The following is a 19,800-nucleotide window of genomic DNA, read 5'->3' on the forward strand; positions in this document are numbered from 1 at the left end:
TGTAGAAGTGATTTTGATTCTCCGTGCAGTATCCCTTATTTCTACGTGTTCCCCATTGTGCAGGTATGTTGTAAGATGTGTTGTTTTCATGTTTAATGAATTAATTAATTGTTAAAATGGAATTGTATATGTTTGCCGCTAGGTGGGGATGTTTACCCTCCGATCCAACTTAATTGAATTGAAATGTTCAGTTTTTCATTTATTTGTGATCAATTAATTGAAATATCTATTGAAGTTGTCAAATTGTTAAAAAAATTGTTAACACTATACGATCACAACGCATAAAGATTTAATTGATTTGAAAAGACTAAAAAAGAAAGAACTGTTTTAAATAAACAGCAGAGATAATGAGACAAGCTGTGGAAGTGATTTTAATTCTCCATGCAGTTTCCCTTATTTCTACGTGTTCTCCATTGTGCAGAAAGACCACCCAGGCAAGACCGTCACATTTGCAATATTTTGTATTATTGTAGATGTAAGGACGAAACTATAATATTAAACATGAGGTCTATTTCAATAAATTTTGTGCATTTATTATTGTAATAATAGTTACGGTACGATTCCCTTGGATCACGCTACAAACATGATGATCTTAACTTTATTAATTATTAATAATTAATTTACTGTTAATAGTAAATATGTAAAGTTGCATAAAATGGAAATAGTAGGCTAACTACGTTACCTCAGGTGTGTAATGGTTGGATTCCACAACTGATGATAATATAATACACATATAGGTTAACACAATACAACATTTACCTGTGTCAAAATTTACTGAATTTGAGAAATTTTCTATTGCGTTTCTGATTTGGCTGTGAGATTCGCCGATTTTGGGTGCGTAAGATGTGATGGATTCTATTGTCCAGTTGGCATTTTCACCCCAAAATGGCGGCCGTGCTACCGAAGCGCCTCTTCGTGGCTGTTACCCAAAAAGCATCAGATTTTCGCCTCTTGGGTTCTATACTCTTTAGCTGTGTCCCAATTCAGGTGCTACGCACTTCGGAGTGCATGAAAGGGGTGGGGCTTTGGAGTAGAGGGTTGCCAGGTCTGCGCAACAAAACCATCCCAACAGTAGCGTAATCACAGCACAAGTGTAAAAGTATCCCAATCCTAGACGTGGCAACAATGAGCCGAGCCGTTACATGGCTAGCGGCTGTGTGACATTTGACGTTTGTGTGTGCATTTTAAAGTTTTGTGACTTTCTATTGGGTTTTGACATGCTTCACTGCCGGCGACGACGGGACACTGGACCAAAATATGTATGGTTAAACTATGTAATGTTAGTTTTATATCGTTAGCAACTAGTTAATCTTGTTTGTTTTTTTATGTTAAATGAAACGTTAACTGTGAAAATATATTCATTCATATTTATACATTTACTCTATTTAAGCTGTATTTAAGTCTAAATTTAAAGTACAGTACTTTAGGATTTTATTCAACTGCACTCCATCTCAGAGACAAATATTGTATTTATGAAAAACTGACGTTTTGGACATCATGGATATTAGTTTGATTTAGATATTACATATTGGTGAAACCAGGGCATTGCTTACATTTATGTGAATTCACACAGCGCTCCTGTCGTCACTGGCGCGCAATTGTGGGATAGTGTAGACCGCGAAGTGTCTTGAGATCGACGCTTCATTCGACGGGGAAACGGAGAGGGTGCACTTTAAGTCGCTCTCGAATTACATCAGCCCTCCTCGGTGACAGTCGCACTTCAAAGGCCGCTCCCCCCCCCCCCCCCCCCCCCCCCCCCCCACTTTTCTCAAGAACAGAATACAGTGCATAAAATGGGTACATTAAAATGTGTCGATATAAATATTATTTAAATGTCACTTTGTCAATGAAACAGCCTAATTTCTGTAGTTTATTTTTGTGATGTAAGTTAAAAAAGAAATGCATAAGATGTATACATTATATTTGTAATGTAATTTATTTGTAAATGAGCCGGAGTAATTTCTGTTATTATTTTTACATATGTTCACATGTGTAAATAAAAGAGAATTGTTCTGTTCATTGTTTATTTCTTTTGTGGAACTTACAATTTTACATGAAACATTAAACATATACAACATATAGGCCTACAATCATTTTTTCATCATGTAAATTAAATGTTTTTACATTAAAAAGCCTTTTCAAAAAGGGGGAAGAGTAAAAGAAACTAACTCACATACTCAAATCAAACCATAAAATATTTGAACATACAAAACAGATCTATGATCCATTCAAATTTTGTCTTTAGTTGCTAACGATATAAAACTAACATTACATAGTTTAACCATACATATTTTGGTCCAGTGTCCCGTCGTCGCCGGCAGTGAAGCATGTCAAAACCCAATAGAAAGTCATAAAACTTTAAAATGCACACACAAACGTCAGCTGTCTGTCACACAGCCGCTAGCCATGTAACAACGCTCGGCTCATTGTTGCCACGTCTGGGATTGGGATACTTTTACACTTGTGCTGTGATTACGCTACTTTTGGGATGGTTTTGTTGCGCAGACCTGGCAACCCTCCACTCCAAAGCCCCACCCCTTTCATGCACTCCAAAGTGCACAGCCCCTGAATTGGGACACAGCTAATGACTCAGCTGAAGTGCGCAACGAAAGTGTGCATGCAGCAGGCTCCTTTGCCACTCATTCTGGCTGAGGGGGCATGTTCCGGCGGGAAAGTGACGTCAATGCATACCCTCTATACTATGCATAATAATGTACATTGAAGTTTAAACTGCTATGTCCATATCAATATGCGCATGTTTGAAATCAGGGCTTCGCACCTCTGACATTAGGGATTATCATTCCCAACATGGCACTTAAAGCTTAAAGCTCATTCTGTGTCACTTTGTGTCTTTAAGTTCCTGTTAAGGAGACAAAATGGAAGCTGAAATCAACAGTAAGTTCTGTTAAAATCTATTTTATTTACCTTAATCAAAAATACCATTAATATGATATAAAAAATAATAATCATTTATGCAAGTCCACATTTTTTTCTCTTTTTTTCTCCACTAGGGCAGTACCCTTAAAGGGGCAACTTTGTACCTTATCTACACCTAAAAGGTGCCTCGTAGTAGAGTAGTATAATGGTACAACAATGAGTAAATAAGGTACAAAGAAGTACCTTTAAGGGTATTGCCCCAGTGACACGCTATTGTAGCGCCTGAAGGTAACATCTTTGAACAATTTTTTCTAAGAGTGTTGGATCATCAAACCTAGTGGAATTTGATTGCTCGCTTTATATAGATTATATTCTCACTATATTCAACAATACTACTCGACAGTACTTGTATCATCAACCTAAACGGTCATATGAGTATTTCACAAAAGTTTGTATTTCATATAAGGTTGTTGGACAATGTTCTTCTCTTCAACAGATCGGCAAAAAATGGACTGATAAAGAGAGAACAGAAATGGCAAATTCTGCTTTATCAGCAGGTGAGATCTGTTAGGACTCTCTTTTTTGTGTGTGTGTGTGTGTGTGTGTGTGTGTGTCAGTGATCAGGACAGACACGAGGAACTTAGTGGACTCCATCTGAAAAAGAAAAAAAAACACAAAGCTTAAAGTAAATGAAGTTTGAACACAGGACACTTCAATATTAAATAAATCAAATGTGGTTATCTTGTATATATGAATTTTTATTAAGGATATAATATGCTTGATTTTTATCGGGAATTGTGTGTATAGTTTTCCATTGTCTAGAAAAAAGAGATGCGCTGAAAGAAGATCATCAGAATATTAATGCTGCAGCGCTGCAGACAGAGGAAGAGACACTGACTGAGGAGAACGGCGTGCAAAAGGAGGATTTGAGCAAACAGATGAGTGAACACGAGAACATGAGACTCCTAGTGAACACAGTGATGGAAACCAGTAAACAAGAGGAAAAGGAAGCCAAACCAGAAAATAAAATAAAACGTCTGAGTGATCAACAACCAGGATGTTCAGATCAGAAATTACCGGACAATGGTGGGTGTTTATGGTATATCACATTTATAGTTTCTCAGGATACATCTGAATAAATCATTTTTGTGTATTCCAAAGTTAAATCTTTACATTAACATGCATATCCACATGAAGACAGTGGATGGAGCAGGTCAGCCATGATCAAGGTTTCAAGAATGAAAAGAAAGAAGAAAAAAAAAAACACAAAGCTAAAAGTAAATGAAGTTTGAACACAGGACACTTGATTTATTCAATATTAAATAAATCAAATGTGGTTATCTTGTATATATGAATGTTTATTAAAGATATAATATGCTTGATTTTTTTATCGGGAATTGTGTGTATAGTTTTCCATAGTCTAGAAAAAAGAGATGCGCTGAAAAAAGATCATCAGAATATTAATGCTGCAGCGCTGGTCAGGTCAGTCATGATCAAGGTTTCAGTAACTGCAGGACATATGGAATTATATAAAACTGATCTGTGATTACTGTTAATTTAACTGAAAAAAAAATTGTCTGATGATAATTTCATCGTCAAAGACTGAAAGAAAGGAGGAGGTTTAAATTAGGATGATTTCGAAATGAGGGCTGTGCATTCAGAGTAGATAAACAATGTTGCAATGTACCACACATTCTAGAATGTATTTACTATATCTGCTAGAAACATCCTGTCATTTCAAGAGCAATCGTTAGAGTAAATGATAGAAGGACAATGTTATAAATGTCTTCAGTCTTAGTACTTGTTGCCACATGTTAACATAGACACAGATTAGCTAGTTATGTAATGTAATTTTCATGGGAAAGAGAAAGAACAGGAACTGTAATAAGGTTAAAAGGCTGATACAGTATACATTTGGGTGAAAATGTGGATTTGTATATGTGAAGTCAGAATTGACATGAACTGCATATCCATAACATGCAATTTTCTTCTTTTTTTTTTTTTTTTTTTTTAATATGCTATAAAATTTTCCAGATGTCAAAGTGTGCATATTTCGGTCTGGAAAAACAAATAACGCAGATAAGGAATTTACTGACTTTCTGAAAAACAGAATTCTGAATCTGAGGGAAGTTTCTACAGTGGAAGAGAGTAACATTATTTTGGTTTTCTGTCCTGCTGTTTCCCGAACTCGGACTGATATTGAAGAAGCACTTAAAAGATTCAGTGGCAAGACAGGTTATTTGAGTATATTGTCACTCTATTTTAAGTAATAAATAATGTTTTAATTATTCAGAATATTCTGGAGACATGACATTTTTTATGGTGAGGACATTAGACAAATTTGTCTATTTCCTAAACAGACTCCCAGCTGGCTGTTCTAGTGGTGCTTCATCACACATTTGACCCAGAGAAAACTGTAACAGACAGCAGCAGATGTGTTACCAGGACAGACATACTCACAGTGGATTGTCTGTTCTTTGAGGATGAAGGATTACTGAAGTGTCAGAAGAATTCAGATGCATTTGGCAAAGTTGAGCATTGGTTAAAACAGCAGGTATTTAACAAGATGCTCTATACAATATGCTCTGAAATATTTCATTTGAAAATCATATCACTGTTTTCTCAGTAAGCTCATGTTGTAATCATTCTCTGCAGTGGTGGAAAACAGGTGCCAAAATATCTCACTGTCAAAGTAAGTTAATGTCACTTTAACAGCAAATACATTTAATCAGTATTATATGTTGCTAATCATTTTATCTTCATTTCTACTGATATTACCAAAATGTTTTACAAACTCAGGGCCTGGACATATCCAAAATGAAAGCCCACACAAATCAAATAAGGTAAGCCTCATTTATAAAACGTGCGTACGCACAGATTTGATCTTAAGAGTGTGCTTACACATAAATCGCCAACACTCATATTTATAAAAATGGTCTTTGAAGTGGAAAAGTGCTTAGCACCACGTCAGGGTCAGAGCAGACGTACACATTTTTCCTTGTAGGATTTGGATAATGACTGTTTTTTTTTGTTTTGTTTTTTTTTTAAATATGTAAATGACATTAATTAGGCATTGTTTACAAGGTAGAGAACTAAAACCATTCAGCTGCGCACAAGTTCAAAATCATTTGCAATTTATAGATTTCACATCTGAAAGAGGCGTACACGCGTTTTCTGTGCGTAGGTTCATTCTATGAATCACATGTACGCATAGTTGAGAAATGATAGTAAGATTAAATGTAGGACTGTTTCTATGCAACATTTTATAAATGAGGCCCCCTGTCTTAAACTGTTACACCTAAGATGCTGTTTAAAATGTCATTTATTTCTTCTATTTAAGACTTTTTTTTTATTTCTCTGGTAAACACAGCTACAGAATAAAGGTGAATCTCAGCAAACGGTGAGAAAGAGGCAGAGAGAGGAGAACATTTCTAGTAAAAGTGAGTTTTTTGAGGGATCACTTATAATAACCAGTTGTTTATTTACACATATTACATGCTTGACTTTTTGATTATAACTCATCTTTCAGGGCACCATTCCAAAGAATGGAATTAATTTTTAAAAATGTGTTGTGTTGCATCTATTTTTATGATCTTATTTGTACATTACCATTTTACTTAGTCCATCCCAATTCATTTTCCAGAGGGGGTCAAAGTGTGCTCCATTTTGGCTGGAAAGACAAATAACTGTGACAAGGAATTTATCACCACTCTGGGAAAAAAAATTGAGATTCTGGGAGAAGTTGCTACAGTGGAAGAGAGTAACATTATTTTGATTTTCTGTCCTATTGTTTCTCGAACTGGAACTGACATTGAAGCAGCACTGAACAAATTCAGTTACTCTACAGGTTGTTTGATCATCACATTATTTTTACTTTTTTTTTTTTTTAAAGAGTACTTTGAGTCAAGGTAATACACTTATAAATATTTTATATTTGTTTATGTCCTTGAACAGACACTAAGCTGGCTGTTCTAGTGGTGCTTCATCACACATTTGACCCAGAGAAAACTGTACCAGACAGCAGCAGATGTGTTACCAGGACAGACATACTCACAGTGGATTGTCTGTTCTTTGAGGATAAAGGATTACTGAAGTGTCAGAAGAATTCAGATGCAATTGACAAAGTTGTGTATTGGTTAATGGAACAGGTATTTATCAAGATGATCCAAAATATGAAAACTGCCATAAAATGTATCATTTAAAAAACGTCACTTGTAAACTCATGCTGTAATCATTCTTTTACAGGGGAGGAAAATGGGTGTCAAAATATATCCACATAAAAGTAGGTATAGATTAACTATAATCAATATTATTTGATTTCTGTTTGTTGTATGTCCTAATGCTCAGTAACACATTTTTAACTTTTTTTTTACATTCTCTCTCTCTCTCTCTCTCTCTCTCTCTCTCTCTCTCTCTCTCTCTCTCTCTCTCTCTCTCTCTCTCTCTCTCTCTCTCTCTCTCTCTCTCTCTCTCTCTCTCTCTCTCTCTCTCTCAAAAACAGACAATTCAACCAACAAATCAATCTGGCAATTCTTTCCCAGAATTTGGCAGTGAGGATCAGTACTCGCTTGTCACTCTGTCCACCATTGCTTACTGCAACGCTAAATGATTATTAGCTATTAAAGTGTGAATATAGGTTTATATAAAGTGTGCAAATAAAAAAGTCTGATTATTATAAACCATTTATGTGATGTGAATGAAGTAAAAGTCTACTCTATAGAGATCATGTTATGTACCGATGAATTATATCCGTTTTTGCATTTCTCTTCTAATATTTGCCTGAAACCTAAGAGATATAAAGCATTATAGAAATAATTAGGGTGTATAGCTATTAAATGGGTGTTTTATTGTTTACGCAAATTTTCCCTAGTGGTCAAAGGTGTTTGTTCCACCAGTTCAAAATACATTCATTTTCTTGACAGGTTACCATTGTGACTCCAGACTTAACTGCAAATTATTGTGTAATAAACATTCATTTTCATTTTGTTACTTTATGCTATTTTACTTTTAATATTGTCTTTTTATCTAGAGGTGAAAGCTGTATCCAACTATAGCTTTTGTAGATGGATGCTAAATTGAATATGGAAAATGCTGGCAATAGTCAAGTCAGAAAGGGAAATCATTTGAGAAGTTACATTGAGGCTAGATGTTAGCTTTAAAATGTGACTTGACACCATCTCTTAAAAATAATACATTCTCTAGGTGCATCCCAATTTGCGTACTTATGCAGCATTCTGTGACGTTTTTAAGTAAAAATAGTGCGAGTAGTGTGTTCACACAGAAAATTCCAAAAAAAAAAGTGCACTTTAAATACCCGGATGAAGCTTTAAATTAACGGAAAAAATTAAGTGTGGAATGTTGGACACTTCATGCACTCAACTGTCGCAGCTTTAATTACGTTGCGGAGGGGGAGGGGGATCAGATGTTGATGTTTAATGACAAAATAACCTTATAAAATTTACATACTACATGGATGAGTACATAGTGCATAAGTACATAGTGAATAAGTGCATAGTGTGTCATTTGGGACGCAACTTCTCTTTATCTGTAGGCCTATACCGCTCAGTCATGTCTTTTAAAGATATTCCTTTTAAGTTATCTGTGAAGGGTTTAATTATTATTGTTTAAATGTAAAGGTACTTTAAAAGTGGAGTGTCAAGTAATCATTAGTGAAGGGCCAATTTTTCAAACAATTTTTATAGATGAATAAACACACCTGCAAATAAGACACAGTCACCAAAATCAAAACTCCACAGCACACTGATATATACAACCTGTATTTATGAAGTAGTGCAGATATCAGTACATAAATTATTTAATGTTTAATTTCAGCTATACAAGTGATCTGCTCATTCCACTCATTTCTCTATCATCATCCAAACCCAGTGCTTTGCTGAAGATTGAAACCCTTTTGATAAACATGCACAGCTGTTGCATAGAAATCACCTCTATATTCTCTTTCATGCAACTTAATAGTGTTTTTCTTTGATGTAATGTGTGAACTTTGAATAAAGAAGGGCAACCCACACTGTCTATTTTAGGGCTTTTTTTTTTTTTTTTTTCATTCTTTCAGAAATGAATTAAAATATAAAGACTTGCTGGTGAGGTCAAGCTGGGGAGATAAGTGAGTGGCACTGCTAAAGAAACAAAGGAAGGTTTAGCAAACCAAAAACTGACCACATGGTCTAAAAATTACTTACACATATGCAGTGTAGTGACTCTGTCTATCAACATTTCTGGGTTAATCGAAGAGTTCAGTTATTTAAAAAAAAGTTATTTTAGCACTGCAGTGAAATCGCAACACTGACCATATGTGGCAGCTTTAGGAAATGCAGGGATCATGGTGTAGTGCTTCCCAGTGTCTTTTTTAATACTCCAGATTGTTGTTTGGGGAGAAATTGTGCTTTTTGCAGGTAGACCATAGTCAATGTCACTCTGAAACAAATGTTGCATATGTACAAGAGTATGAAAGTGAAGTCAGATGAGTTTAAATTTTTTGGCTTGCCTTTTTTTTTTTGTGGCTATGCTTTGAGAGGGGGACTTGGTTGACTGGTTGTCAGGAGTGAATTTGCTTCAGCAAAGATAAGAGAGAGACATACAGAGCAACATTTTGGTAACAGACATTCATTCAATCACATTTATCAAACACAGATACATAGTGCAAAACAAGTTTAGACCCCATTTATGCAGTTTCTATGACATTATAATCAAAGACATCCAGATTTGACCCATACCAAGTCTAAGCCAGTCCAGAGGGTGTGTGACTGTTTTTGGCTGTCATAAGGGGCTGTTTTGTGTCATGTGACCGTAGGAACTAACTACTTCTGAAAGCAAATGCACATAATCAGCTCAGCAGCCAACATGCAGGTCAATATTTGCATGTTTAACTGGAGCTGATCGGGGTCAAGCGTCTGTAAGAAATGCTTTCTGTGATCAAAACTAATTGAATTCATAAATGCAAGTTTTATCTGAAACATACTGAATGTAATACTGGATGAAGTGCCTGCATCTGCTTATTACATGCATTCATAAGGCACCCACAGTGAGAAAAAACTGTCACAAAAAACCCATCAGACGAGTCCTAATGTTTTTTATCTTCCAAGCAGAAGTTTGTTGACAGTGTTAGATTATAATGAATGTGATTATTCACAGATTTAGATTCACAGGGCTAGTTTCTACAAGGTCTAATGTCAAGTTCAGACATTGGTCTTAGTTTGAATATGATGCTGTTGCATAGACAATGAGGCCAGTCAGAGTTTAAACTCAGAAGATAAAATTTTTGTGGTGAAAACAGAGCCAGAGAGGAAAAGCTTGACCTCACCAAAATGATTTACAACGTAAAATAAAGCTGTATAGGACCATCAGTACAAACAAGTGGAAAAAAACACCTTAAAAACAGACAAATTGTAATGTTTATTAACGATTCTTGTTTACTATGATATTTTTGTTTGTATCATATCTGTGTAAATATAATTTGCACATATATATTTCAACTATTTTAGGGGGAAAGTCATTGTCTTTGTCAATATTAATTGCAACTGCTGTCAGGAAACAGTTCTCTTAACATCTAAATTAAACACAAAAGTATTTTAATGGTGATTTCTTTTTTTTTTTTACAAGGATCCTGATCTTTCTCCCTGGCCCAAAAAACAAACCGTAAACAGTAAAAGTTGCTTTCCATATGCAAGAGATCTTGGAAACGGCGGCTAACGCGCATGTTTACCACCTAAATTCAGCCAGGGGGACTTTAAAACAACTTTTAACTTGTTACATTTTCAGAAGTTGATAAAAATGATATATTTTTTTTGTAATTAGACGCTGCAGTTCATAGAAGTAAATCTCGTTTACTAGTATATATACAAATATATATATATACAATCTTTTTCTTTATAGCATGACAAAGTCACAGACACCCTATTTTATGTGTACTAATTTTACAATCAAAGAGTGATGTAAGGGGGCAGAGATGATAAAAAGCAGCATATTTGTACACATACGGGGGGTGATCGTACTTCCTCTTAGTTCAGGGAAGAATAACCTTGCACTTTAAATTCGAATCACGATAACCTAATAAATACGATCAATGAGATTATACATAGTACATTTGAGCTCTTTCTGGATGGAGCTGTATTCACACACACACACACACACACACACTGCCACATTATGTTCACGTATTGTGATTGAGACTTCTTCGAGTATACTTTGGACCGAATCACACTCACCTCAGCACTGTGAAGCATCTCACATGATTAAAACCATTACTATGAGCAGCAGGTGGAAGACGTGTGCGGCCTCAGGTGAGAGAATGGTGTTCCATACCGAACATTTTCCCATGATGCACTGTGCATGTGCGTATGCATGTGTTGGGCTGTGTAAGGATGTCGATCAGGAGGAACACTGTCCCTACTACCGCACCAGATTTCTCTCTCGGAAAGTCCTCTCTGTCACTTCTCTCTCTCTCGCACTCGCTTGGAAGAGCAGAGCAGCTAAAACAAGCGCCATCGGTTACTACATACAGTATATTGCTTCAAGAAAACGCTTCTAAAATATTAAGGGCTATAGTCATCCTCAATAATCTAAAGTGCCTTTTCTGTGAGAGTCGAGCAGGGCGGCTGAACGGGCCCTCTGATGCTGGGATACGTTCATATACTGATTCTTTCACAGACGTTCTCTTCAACACATTGGCACACGCACACAGACACACATCGACACATTCAAGAAACATATTCAATTACATCTGTCCTGAAATCAGGCTGTCAGGACAAACAGAGCGACAGAGACAGAGAAATGCAAGTCCTGTCTTCTCTCTGGAAAGATGGAGGGATGGATGAGTAAATAAACGTGTCGAGAGATGAGTCATTTGCTTTTTCCCGAAGTGCTGGAACCCCTGGAACCCCTGGAACCCCGGTCTCCTCCTTCGCCCCTCTCTCTCTCTCCCCTTTCACCTCTATCTCCTCTCTCCTTCTCAGATGCGTCCCTCTTTTCTGAGCTTTTGTCCGATGCCTCTATTTTATCTGATCGGTCTGAACGCTCAGACTTCTCTGACCTCTCTGATCTCTCCGCCCCCTCCAATGGCTCCGCCCCTTCAGAACGTTCCTTGCGCTCTGATTTATCAGGGTCAGTTGAGGAGTTTGTGGCTTTTTCCCACTTGGCAATTTCCTCAATCTCTTTCAGACTTGCGTTGATACTGTTGACCCAACCTTTCAGATCCTCCTGTCGGACAGAACATACACACACTTGTAATAGGGCCACAATAGGCAGAATATTTACCAAACTCTTTTGACCAACTCTGATCTTTTTCCCTGATGGGGCTTTGTTTGACGTACCTCGTCCTTAGCCAGGAAGATGTAGTCCCCTTCAGCAGTGGTCCTGAAAATAATCATTAGAAACAAATATATATATATAGAAAACGTGTTAAAAGGGTAAGATCATATGAAGTTAAGAGTTTGTGGCTTTAGATTTTTAGATCTATTTTATTATATATTTTTTAAATTTATTCAGTTTATTCCTATGATGGAAATGCTGTATTTTCAGCAGTCATTCCTCCAGTCTTTATTCTCACACAACCCTTCAGAAATCATTCTAAAATGCTGGTTGAGTGTTTAAGTAACATTTCAAATTATTATTAATGTTGAAAACAGTCTTAATATTTTTGTGGAAACTGTGCTACGTTTCCCCAAGATGCTTTAGAAAGAATACAAATTTCAAAAGAACAGCATTTATTTGAAATAGAAATCTTTGTAAAAATATGTCTTTACTGTGATTTTAAATCAATTTAATGCATCCTTGCTGAATAAAAGTATTCATTTGTTTAAAAACTTTTGAACAGTAGTGCAAGATATAAGAAGAAATAAGTAAATCCTTCTATATGTCCTGCTCCCTATCTTTCTGTTTCAATAGAAAATAAATCAACACAAAAAAGCATGGGGTCTTTAATGGAATGTTTACTGAAAGTGCATTTCCTTCATGGTTATTTGTCATTGTTTTTTTTGTTTGTTTTTTTTGTAGATTAGCAAGCAATGCAGCAGTTATTAAAGATCACAATGTGTTAGTTTTACCTGAGAATAAAGACATTCTTCTTCTTTTTGTATCCGTTGGTAGTGTCAAATTCACAGATGGCCAGGTTGAGAAGTGGCTCATCGTTGTAGGGTGTGGTCTTGTGTCGTGCGTCCTTGTAGAAACCAATCTCCCCTTGTTTGAGCACGCAGAACAGATTAACCCACGACTTGCTGCAGCAGGTGTAAAAGGTTAGAAATAACTTTGTGAGATATTAAGCCTTACCAAAGCATTTAGTATTGCTATTATCAGACAAACACACCCAGAACAGCATTACTAATATACTATTCACAGGGCCATGACCACCATTGAGTCCCCAATATTCAGAACAGCAGTTGATCAATATGGGTTTTAAATAACTGATTCTTCAAAAAAATACATTTGGTCCCACAATCTTGAATAGTAAATCTTTGACTATTCAAATTACATATTTATCATATTGGAAATGAACCTCAGTATGCCATATACAAATTTAACCCTATACTGAATGTAGTATATTTTCAGTGTGTAAATGCTCAAATCACACTAAATTCATAAAATTCAGTGAGAGCTCTCTTAGTGTACACAATTTACCAGAATCTACCTCTAGCTTTTAAAAGTGGCAGGTTGTAGGTCAAGCAGTAACAATTTAATGTACATCAGTTAATTTAATTTATGTTTGCATTATTACATACTGTGTTCGTTTACTATCTAACAATATGCATGCTATTCTGAACACAGTGTTATTTGCGGATAAAATTAGCATAATTAGCTAATGGCTTGGTAATGTGATTTCTAGTGTATGAGCAGTAGCAATGAAAAGCATTTAGATTATCCATAATAAAATTATAATGATGAGAAAAAAATTCATAAATAAAGATAGAGATTATGTCAGGACATAACTGCAATCAGTTACTAGCCATTAGCAGCTAGTAAGAAACATACCTGTTTGGGCTTCTTTCTTTCCCCTCCTCTTCGTGTTTCCTGTACAAGAAGCCCTCGTGATTGACAGTGTGGGTAGGAGGCTGAGGTGTGGATGGGACGCTCTGAGCAGGTGCAGAACGGGACCTCCGTGGCTCTTCGGGTTCTTTTGGACGAGGTCTTCGCCGTGGTTTGGGGCGGTCACGAGCTCGAGGGCGATCCAGGCGGCTCACTGGTGCAGAGAGGCTACTGGATGGTCTGTACGCCTCTCCCTTCGCCTGAAAAAGAAGATATTCTTTGTGCATGTACGAACTGTTTATTGATACTGAATCTGTGTATATGGAAATTAGGCGTGTTTTGCATGACATTCTCACTTCATGATATTCAAGTGCTTTCTTTGCTTATAAAAATATACGTACATACTGTACTGTATCACACTTTTATTTATATCTGCATACAGCAAAGTCTGCACAAGATCAATCTTACCTAACACAATTCTGCTCTATCACCTCCGTGCCCTTGAGCAAGACACCGAACCATACTTCAGAGGCACTTTATGTGCAGTAAGTCTACACTTATTTCTACTTTGAATGACACACATGGCACAAAAATCCTAAACCTTTAAATCAGTGGTGTGTAGACTGATTTAAAGGTAAAGAGAATCACCTGAACATACACTACCAATCAGTTTGGGGTCAGTAAGACTTTTATAAAGCAATTAATACTTTTATTCAGCAAGGATCTAATAAATCAGTAAAGACTTTTACACGGTTACAAAAAAAAAACCATTTAAATAAATGCTGTTGTTTTGAACTTTCAAAGAATCCTGAATCCAAAAAATGTATCACGGTTTACACAAAAATATTCAAGCAACACAACTGTTTTCAACATTTATAATAATAAATGTTTCTTGAGCACCAAATCAGCATATTAGAATGATTTCTGAAGGATCATGTGACACTGAAGACTGGAGTAACGGCAGGTTTGCCATCACAGGAATAAATTATATTTTAAAATATATTCAAATAGAAATCATTTATTCTAAATTGAATCTGTATTTTTATCAGATAAATACAGCCTTGTTGTAAGCCTTGGAAAAAACCTTTCAACACAATAAAAAAAATCTTACCAACCCCAAACTTTTAAATGTAATGTATTACTAATTGTTTGGAGCATGAAGCATTAAAATGGTGATGGGGAATGTGATGCATGATATGAATTAAATCTATGACAAATATAAAATCCAGTACAGACACATGACACATACATGGCAAGCTTCTCTCTCCTGCACTTGCTCAACAATCTCAGCCATAGTGGAACGCTTCTCCCTAAAAAAGATGAGAAAGCCAACTTAGAAGTCAGATACCCATATACAGATAGAACACACACATACACAGATTTGCTATTTTTTCAAGGCAGGGACTTTCTTTTGACTTTTATGCTTTTATATTGAGCTAATTATAGTTTCTAAATCTTAACCATAGACATAACCCTCACTACAAACTTTCAGCATTTTTATATTTTCATAATCATCTATATTTCATTATTCTGTACTATTTTGTAAGCATTTTTATAGTATTATTTATATTTTGAATTAGCATTTGTTTTTATATTTTCAGTTTTTATATTCATTTTAGTTTATTTTTTGTAATTTTGTTATGTGCTTTTTTATTTCAGTTAAATGCCAATAAAACATTTTTAATTATTGTTTTCCATCTAATATTTATATTCTACTTTATTCCCACTTTATTTCAATTAACAAAAAATGATTTTAATAGTTAATAATTACAGCACTGTTCATTAATTAGTATATTTATTAAGCTTCATTGAGACTGTTGGCTGATTTCAGCTTTTACTCTCCTCGTGGGGATCTTTAACATTAACCCAAACCCTAGACACACCTCTAAAAGCAAATGCATTTTAGAATTTAAAAAAATATTTTTATAAATTATTTTTACCTTTAAGGACATCACAGAAAGGAGGATTTTGTCCAAAGTATAGCCTAACAAACACATATACACACTCACCCAGATAGTTTCTTGTCAGACGGCTCTTTCCCAGACTCTGCATCGCTGGAGTCATGTTTCTGTACTCTCTGCCTACCGCTGCCCTCCTGCTCACTGGACGACTGTCTCTCCATTCTTCGACGGTAGCGTTCCTGCCTAACAATCAGCGGGAGCTCGTTAAGTCGCGCCTGGATCTCCTGCTCGCTGGAGGTCTGCCGGCCAAGCCGGTATTCTCTCTCCCGCCGCAGATGATCCATCTGCGGGTCAGAGCGGCTCCCACGGGGGTCTCTTTGTAAACGGCTGTGGATCATCTCCAGGGAGGGGTCCAGGCCCATAGGAGGAGCTGGGACACTTGCTCCTCCACCGGCGAGCTGAGCTCGGTGAGCCTCCAGTAAAGGTGGAACAGCTTTGTGAATGTGGTTCATTTTGGGCTGAAAGCAGTCAGCTTTAAGGTGCTGCCAAGCATATCCTACTTTGGGCTCTACCATCCCCACAGCACCTAAATGGTTCAGGCTATGGTAGCTGGAACCGTCCTCTCCTAAAACACCTTGTTGGTTTAGTCCAGTGTAGCTGGAGCTGTTCGCCCCCAAGACACCAACTTCTTGGTTTAACCCCTGATAGCTAGAGTTATCCAACCCTGAAACACCCAGTTGTTTTAGCCCATGGTAGGAAAGACCCTCTGCCACAACCCCTGATGGCTGGTTTAGCCCGTGGTAGGAGGAGCCATTCATAACGGGCGTGTAGGGGTTCAGGGTGGACCCAAGCCGCTGAGCAAGTGTGTGTGCCACCATGTGTTCTGTGGCGTGCATGAGGTCCGGCCCGGGCTTGGACTCCAGAAGTGAGTCCTGAAGAGGGTTACGGAAAAGAGAGGAGGACGAGGATGAGGAAGAGGAGCTGGGCACAAGACAGGAGAGAGGGAACATCTGCCTACTGAGGAGAGAAGAGGTAGAAGGTGGCTTGTTCAGTTCCTCCTTCATCTTCTCTGCCTGCAGATGGAAGAGAAAGAGAAAGTTAAATAAAGATACAATGAGCGTTTAGTTCCTCACCTTATGTTATTTATATAATCTTTGTTTCCATAATGACCTGTCGTAATGAGCTGAAATGGTCCTTCCATGTGGCTGCAGCCTTCCTGAATGCTTCATGCCGGCGAATCAGCTCCTCCACCTCGTCTGTCCCGCCCCCTGCCTCACGAGTGTTTGGAGTGATTGGTTCCTTGATTGTGAGCCAGGATTGCTCTGCCAATCCCGGCTGGGTAGACTGCAGCCTCTGCTGGGCTGAAGGGCACAAATAAAGCTTATGGATAACTCTGAGGAAGGATCAAATTAGCAAACCTTTGACATGACGTTACAACAAAGTGATCACTGACCTTGCTGAAGCTTCTCCCAGTGCTGTTCCCATCGGTCATTCAAGTCTTTCTGCTTTGCCATGACATATTCTAGCTTTTCCTTTACCTGGATAAGAGGGTATAGATATTACAATAATTTATGAGCAGAACACAAATGGCAAATTATCCATGTTCCATGCAGGGGCACACAATGGGGGTATGCAATGCAAATGAAATCCTTAGATCTTTACACTACTGTTTAAAAGTGTGGGGTCAGAATTTATTTATTTTTGAAAAAAAAAAAAAAAAAATTTAATAAGGATGCATTCAATTGATCAAAAATCATAAAAGACATTTACACTGTTGCCAAAGATTTTGATTTCAAATAAATGCTATTCTTCTAACATGTTATTTAAAAGAATTATCACAGTTTCCACAAAAACATTTAGCAGCAGAGCTGTTTTTAACATTGATAATAATAAGAAATGTTTCTTGTGCACCAAATCAGCATATTAGAATGATTTTTGAAGGCTCATTTTACACTGTAGACTGTAGTAATGGCTACTGATAATTCAGCTTCACCATCACAAGTAAAAATTTGATTTTAAAATATACTCAAATAGATGTTCATTTAAATTGTAATAATTTGACTGTATGTTTGATAAAATAAATGCAGCCTTGATGAGCATAACAGACTTTCGAACGATAGTGTACCACTAAAGTTTTAATAAAAATCAACTCCTGTAACATAAAACATTAAAAAGGCAAATTTTAAGACATGAGCCTGGCCATTTGCATTTTTGGATAACTCCTTTATTAAGGTATGATTCCATGAACGTTGAAACTTTGAACATGAAACTTTGACAAATCCAGCATTTTTTTTTCTTCTATTCTCTAAAGTACGCTTATAAACACTAGGGGAGTCCATATAAACTGTGCATATATATACTATGCACAATTTATGTGGCACTATGGAAAGGGCAAAAAATTATATTCTTAAATTGTACATTTTTTCTTCAAATCATCTTTTTTAACTACAAAGGTTTAAACTCCATAGTGATTAAAACACAGTAATGGTTAATGACTTCTTTAGTTTCCCTGGTTTCATGTATGCATTTGCATGTTTTAAGGTGTGCACATAAACGGTTCAGTGTTTGAGTATGTGTCTACCTCTTCAGCTGCGGGGTTGCGTGCAGCGAGCAGCATCTTCCCCATCTCCACGCAATGCACAAAGTTCTTGCTCTTGTTATCTATCTTACTCTTCAAATTCTGATGTTGGGACATCATGCCCTCCAGCACAGAGAGGTCCCTGTCACGTACACAAGGACCCACCCAACACCAAAACCCACGCCCAGACACAAACAAGAAACATGCACAAACATTATCCTGATGCACATTGTCTATCTTGATTAGTTTAAATACAACTGTATATTCAGGATGATTCAGACAGTTCTATAACTGATCTGGTACCTGGCATCATCAGTCGAGCCAATCTGTCCCATGATTCCATCCATCCACATGCTCAGTTCTCGCACCACAGCGAAGAACTGGATCTTATCGGTTACTGTGGTAACCTGCACACGGCTGCCCTCACATGCAACGAGGAGCTCTTTCCAGGCCTGCATCACTTCCTGCTCACGGCACAAAATGGCATCTGCCTTCTCCCCTGCGTAAATTGCACGCAGCTGAGCTGCATTTTCTTGCAGTTGGCGCACCTGAGGGGGTAAAGGTAAAAACTAAAATTACTTGAGACTCTATTTACTGACACTAGGCAGCATCTGAAAATCTTTGTCTAAAAAAGATAATTTGTTATTCACCAAAAGTTCTTTATATTATATTATATATATATATATATATATATATACATACATATATATACACACTACTGTGCAAAAGTCTTAGGCACGTCAGTATTTTCACCCCCAAAAATGGTTTTAAGCCAGTTATTTATATCTTTTGCTGTAGTGTGGCAGTAGGAAATATCAGTTTACGTTTCCAAACATTAATTTTGCCATTAATTTTAATAATCCAGTGAGATTTTTGAATACACAAGGAGTCTGACAACAGCCAGTGCTCCACACGGAGAAAATACTGACGTGCCTAAGACTTTTGCACAGTACTGTATATATATATATATATATATATATATATATATATATATATATATATATATATATATATATATATATATACACACACACACATTAAATCATGTCCCCTTATAATCTTTAATCAAAATAACTTTCCCCTCCCTCTTCAAACGACATCTCTTTTCCGTTGACGTGTTAATTGGCACGAGGGCAGGACAACCTGTCACTCACATGAGATCACAGCAATAGCAAACTACAATGAGTGCGTTTACATGCACTCTCATAATGCGATTATAATGGGATTTTGGCAATATTGCGATTAGACTTTATCTCATGTAAACGCAATACTTCGATTAAAGTAATGCGATTAAGCTCATAATCGTAGTAAGCATAATTGCATTAAACTAGGTGGTGTACGCCAATTTTATTCGCAATATACAGGCATGTAAACACCTTAATCGCATTATTCCTGCTCTGACCAAAGTGCGCGTGCTCGGACGTACACGGATGCCGTGTGTTTATTCTCCGTGACATTATTCAGAAG

General features: G+C 36.8%; 2 protein-coding genes across 6 annotated transcripts in view; one reads left to right on the plus strand and one right to left on the minus strand.

The window, feature by feature from the left end:
* Nucleotides 1-10,511, plus strand: si:dkey-27p18.3 (uncharacterized). 5 transcript variants are annotated; one of them, XM_051895107.1, is made up of 13 exons: nt 1-63; nt 2,858-2,895; nt 3,374-3,434; nt 3,685-3,963; nt 4,912-5,112; nt 5,238-5,431; nt 5,533-5,569; nt 5,677-5,720; nt 6,248-6,317; nt 6,521-6,724; nt 6,832-7,025; nt 7,123-7,159; nt 7,379-10,511. In XM_051895107.1, the coding sequence occupies exons 3-13, from the start codon at nt 3,410-3,412 to the stop codon at nt 7,429-7,431; spliced, it is 1,338 nt and encodes a 445-aa protein (XP_051751067.1). In that variant the 5' UTR covers nt 1-63; nt 2,858-2,895; nt 3,374-3,409; the 3' UTR covers nt 7,432-10,511. The 5 variants fall into 5 exon arrangements, with proteins under 5 accessions (XP_051751067.1, XP_051751071.1, XP_051751072.1 ...); XM_051895111.1 differs by having other exon boundaries at nt 5,083-5,112; XM_051895112.1 differs by lacking the exon at nt 4,912-5,112.
* Nucleotides 8,639-19,800, minus strand: part of sptbn4a (spectrin, beta, non-erythrocytic 4a) — a 28,572-nt gene continuing 17,410 nt past the window's right edge. The window contains exons 11-20 of the mRNA XM_051895106.1: nt 18,637-18,881; nt 18,337-18,475; nt 17,209-17,293; nt 16,926-17,116; nt 15,864-16,828; nt 15,104-15,164; nt 13,861-14,114; nt 12,939-13,109; nt 12,207-12,249; nt 8,639-12,093 (exon numbers count right to left, since the gene is read on the minus strand). Of these exons, the coding sequence (XP_051751066.1) occupies nt 11,737-12,093; nt 12,207-12,249; nt 12,939-13,109; nt 13,861-14,114; nt 15,104-15,164; nt 15,864-16,828; nt 16,926-17,116; nt 17,209-17,293; nt 18,337-18,475; nt 18,637-18,881 (2,511 nt within the window). The 3' untranslated portion in view covers nt 8,639-11,736. The remainder of the gene's footprint in view (nt 12,094-12,206; nt 12,250-12,938; nt 13,110-13,860; nt 14,115-15,103; nt 15,165-15,863; nt 16,829-16,925; nt 17,117-17,208; nt 17,294-18,336; nt 18,476-18,636; nt 18,882-19,800) is intronic.

This window comes from Ctenopharyngodon idella, chromosome 5, assembly GCF_019924925.1.
Source record: "Ctenopharyngodon idella isolate HZGC_01 chromosome 5, HZGC01, whole genome shotgun sequence".
NCBI lineage: Eukaryota > Metazoa > Chordata > Actinopteri > Cypriniformes > Xenocyprididae > Ctenopharyngodon > Ctenopharyngodon idella.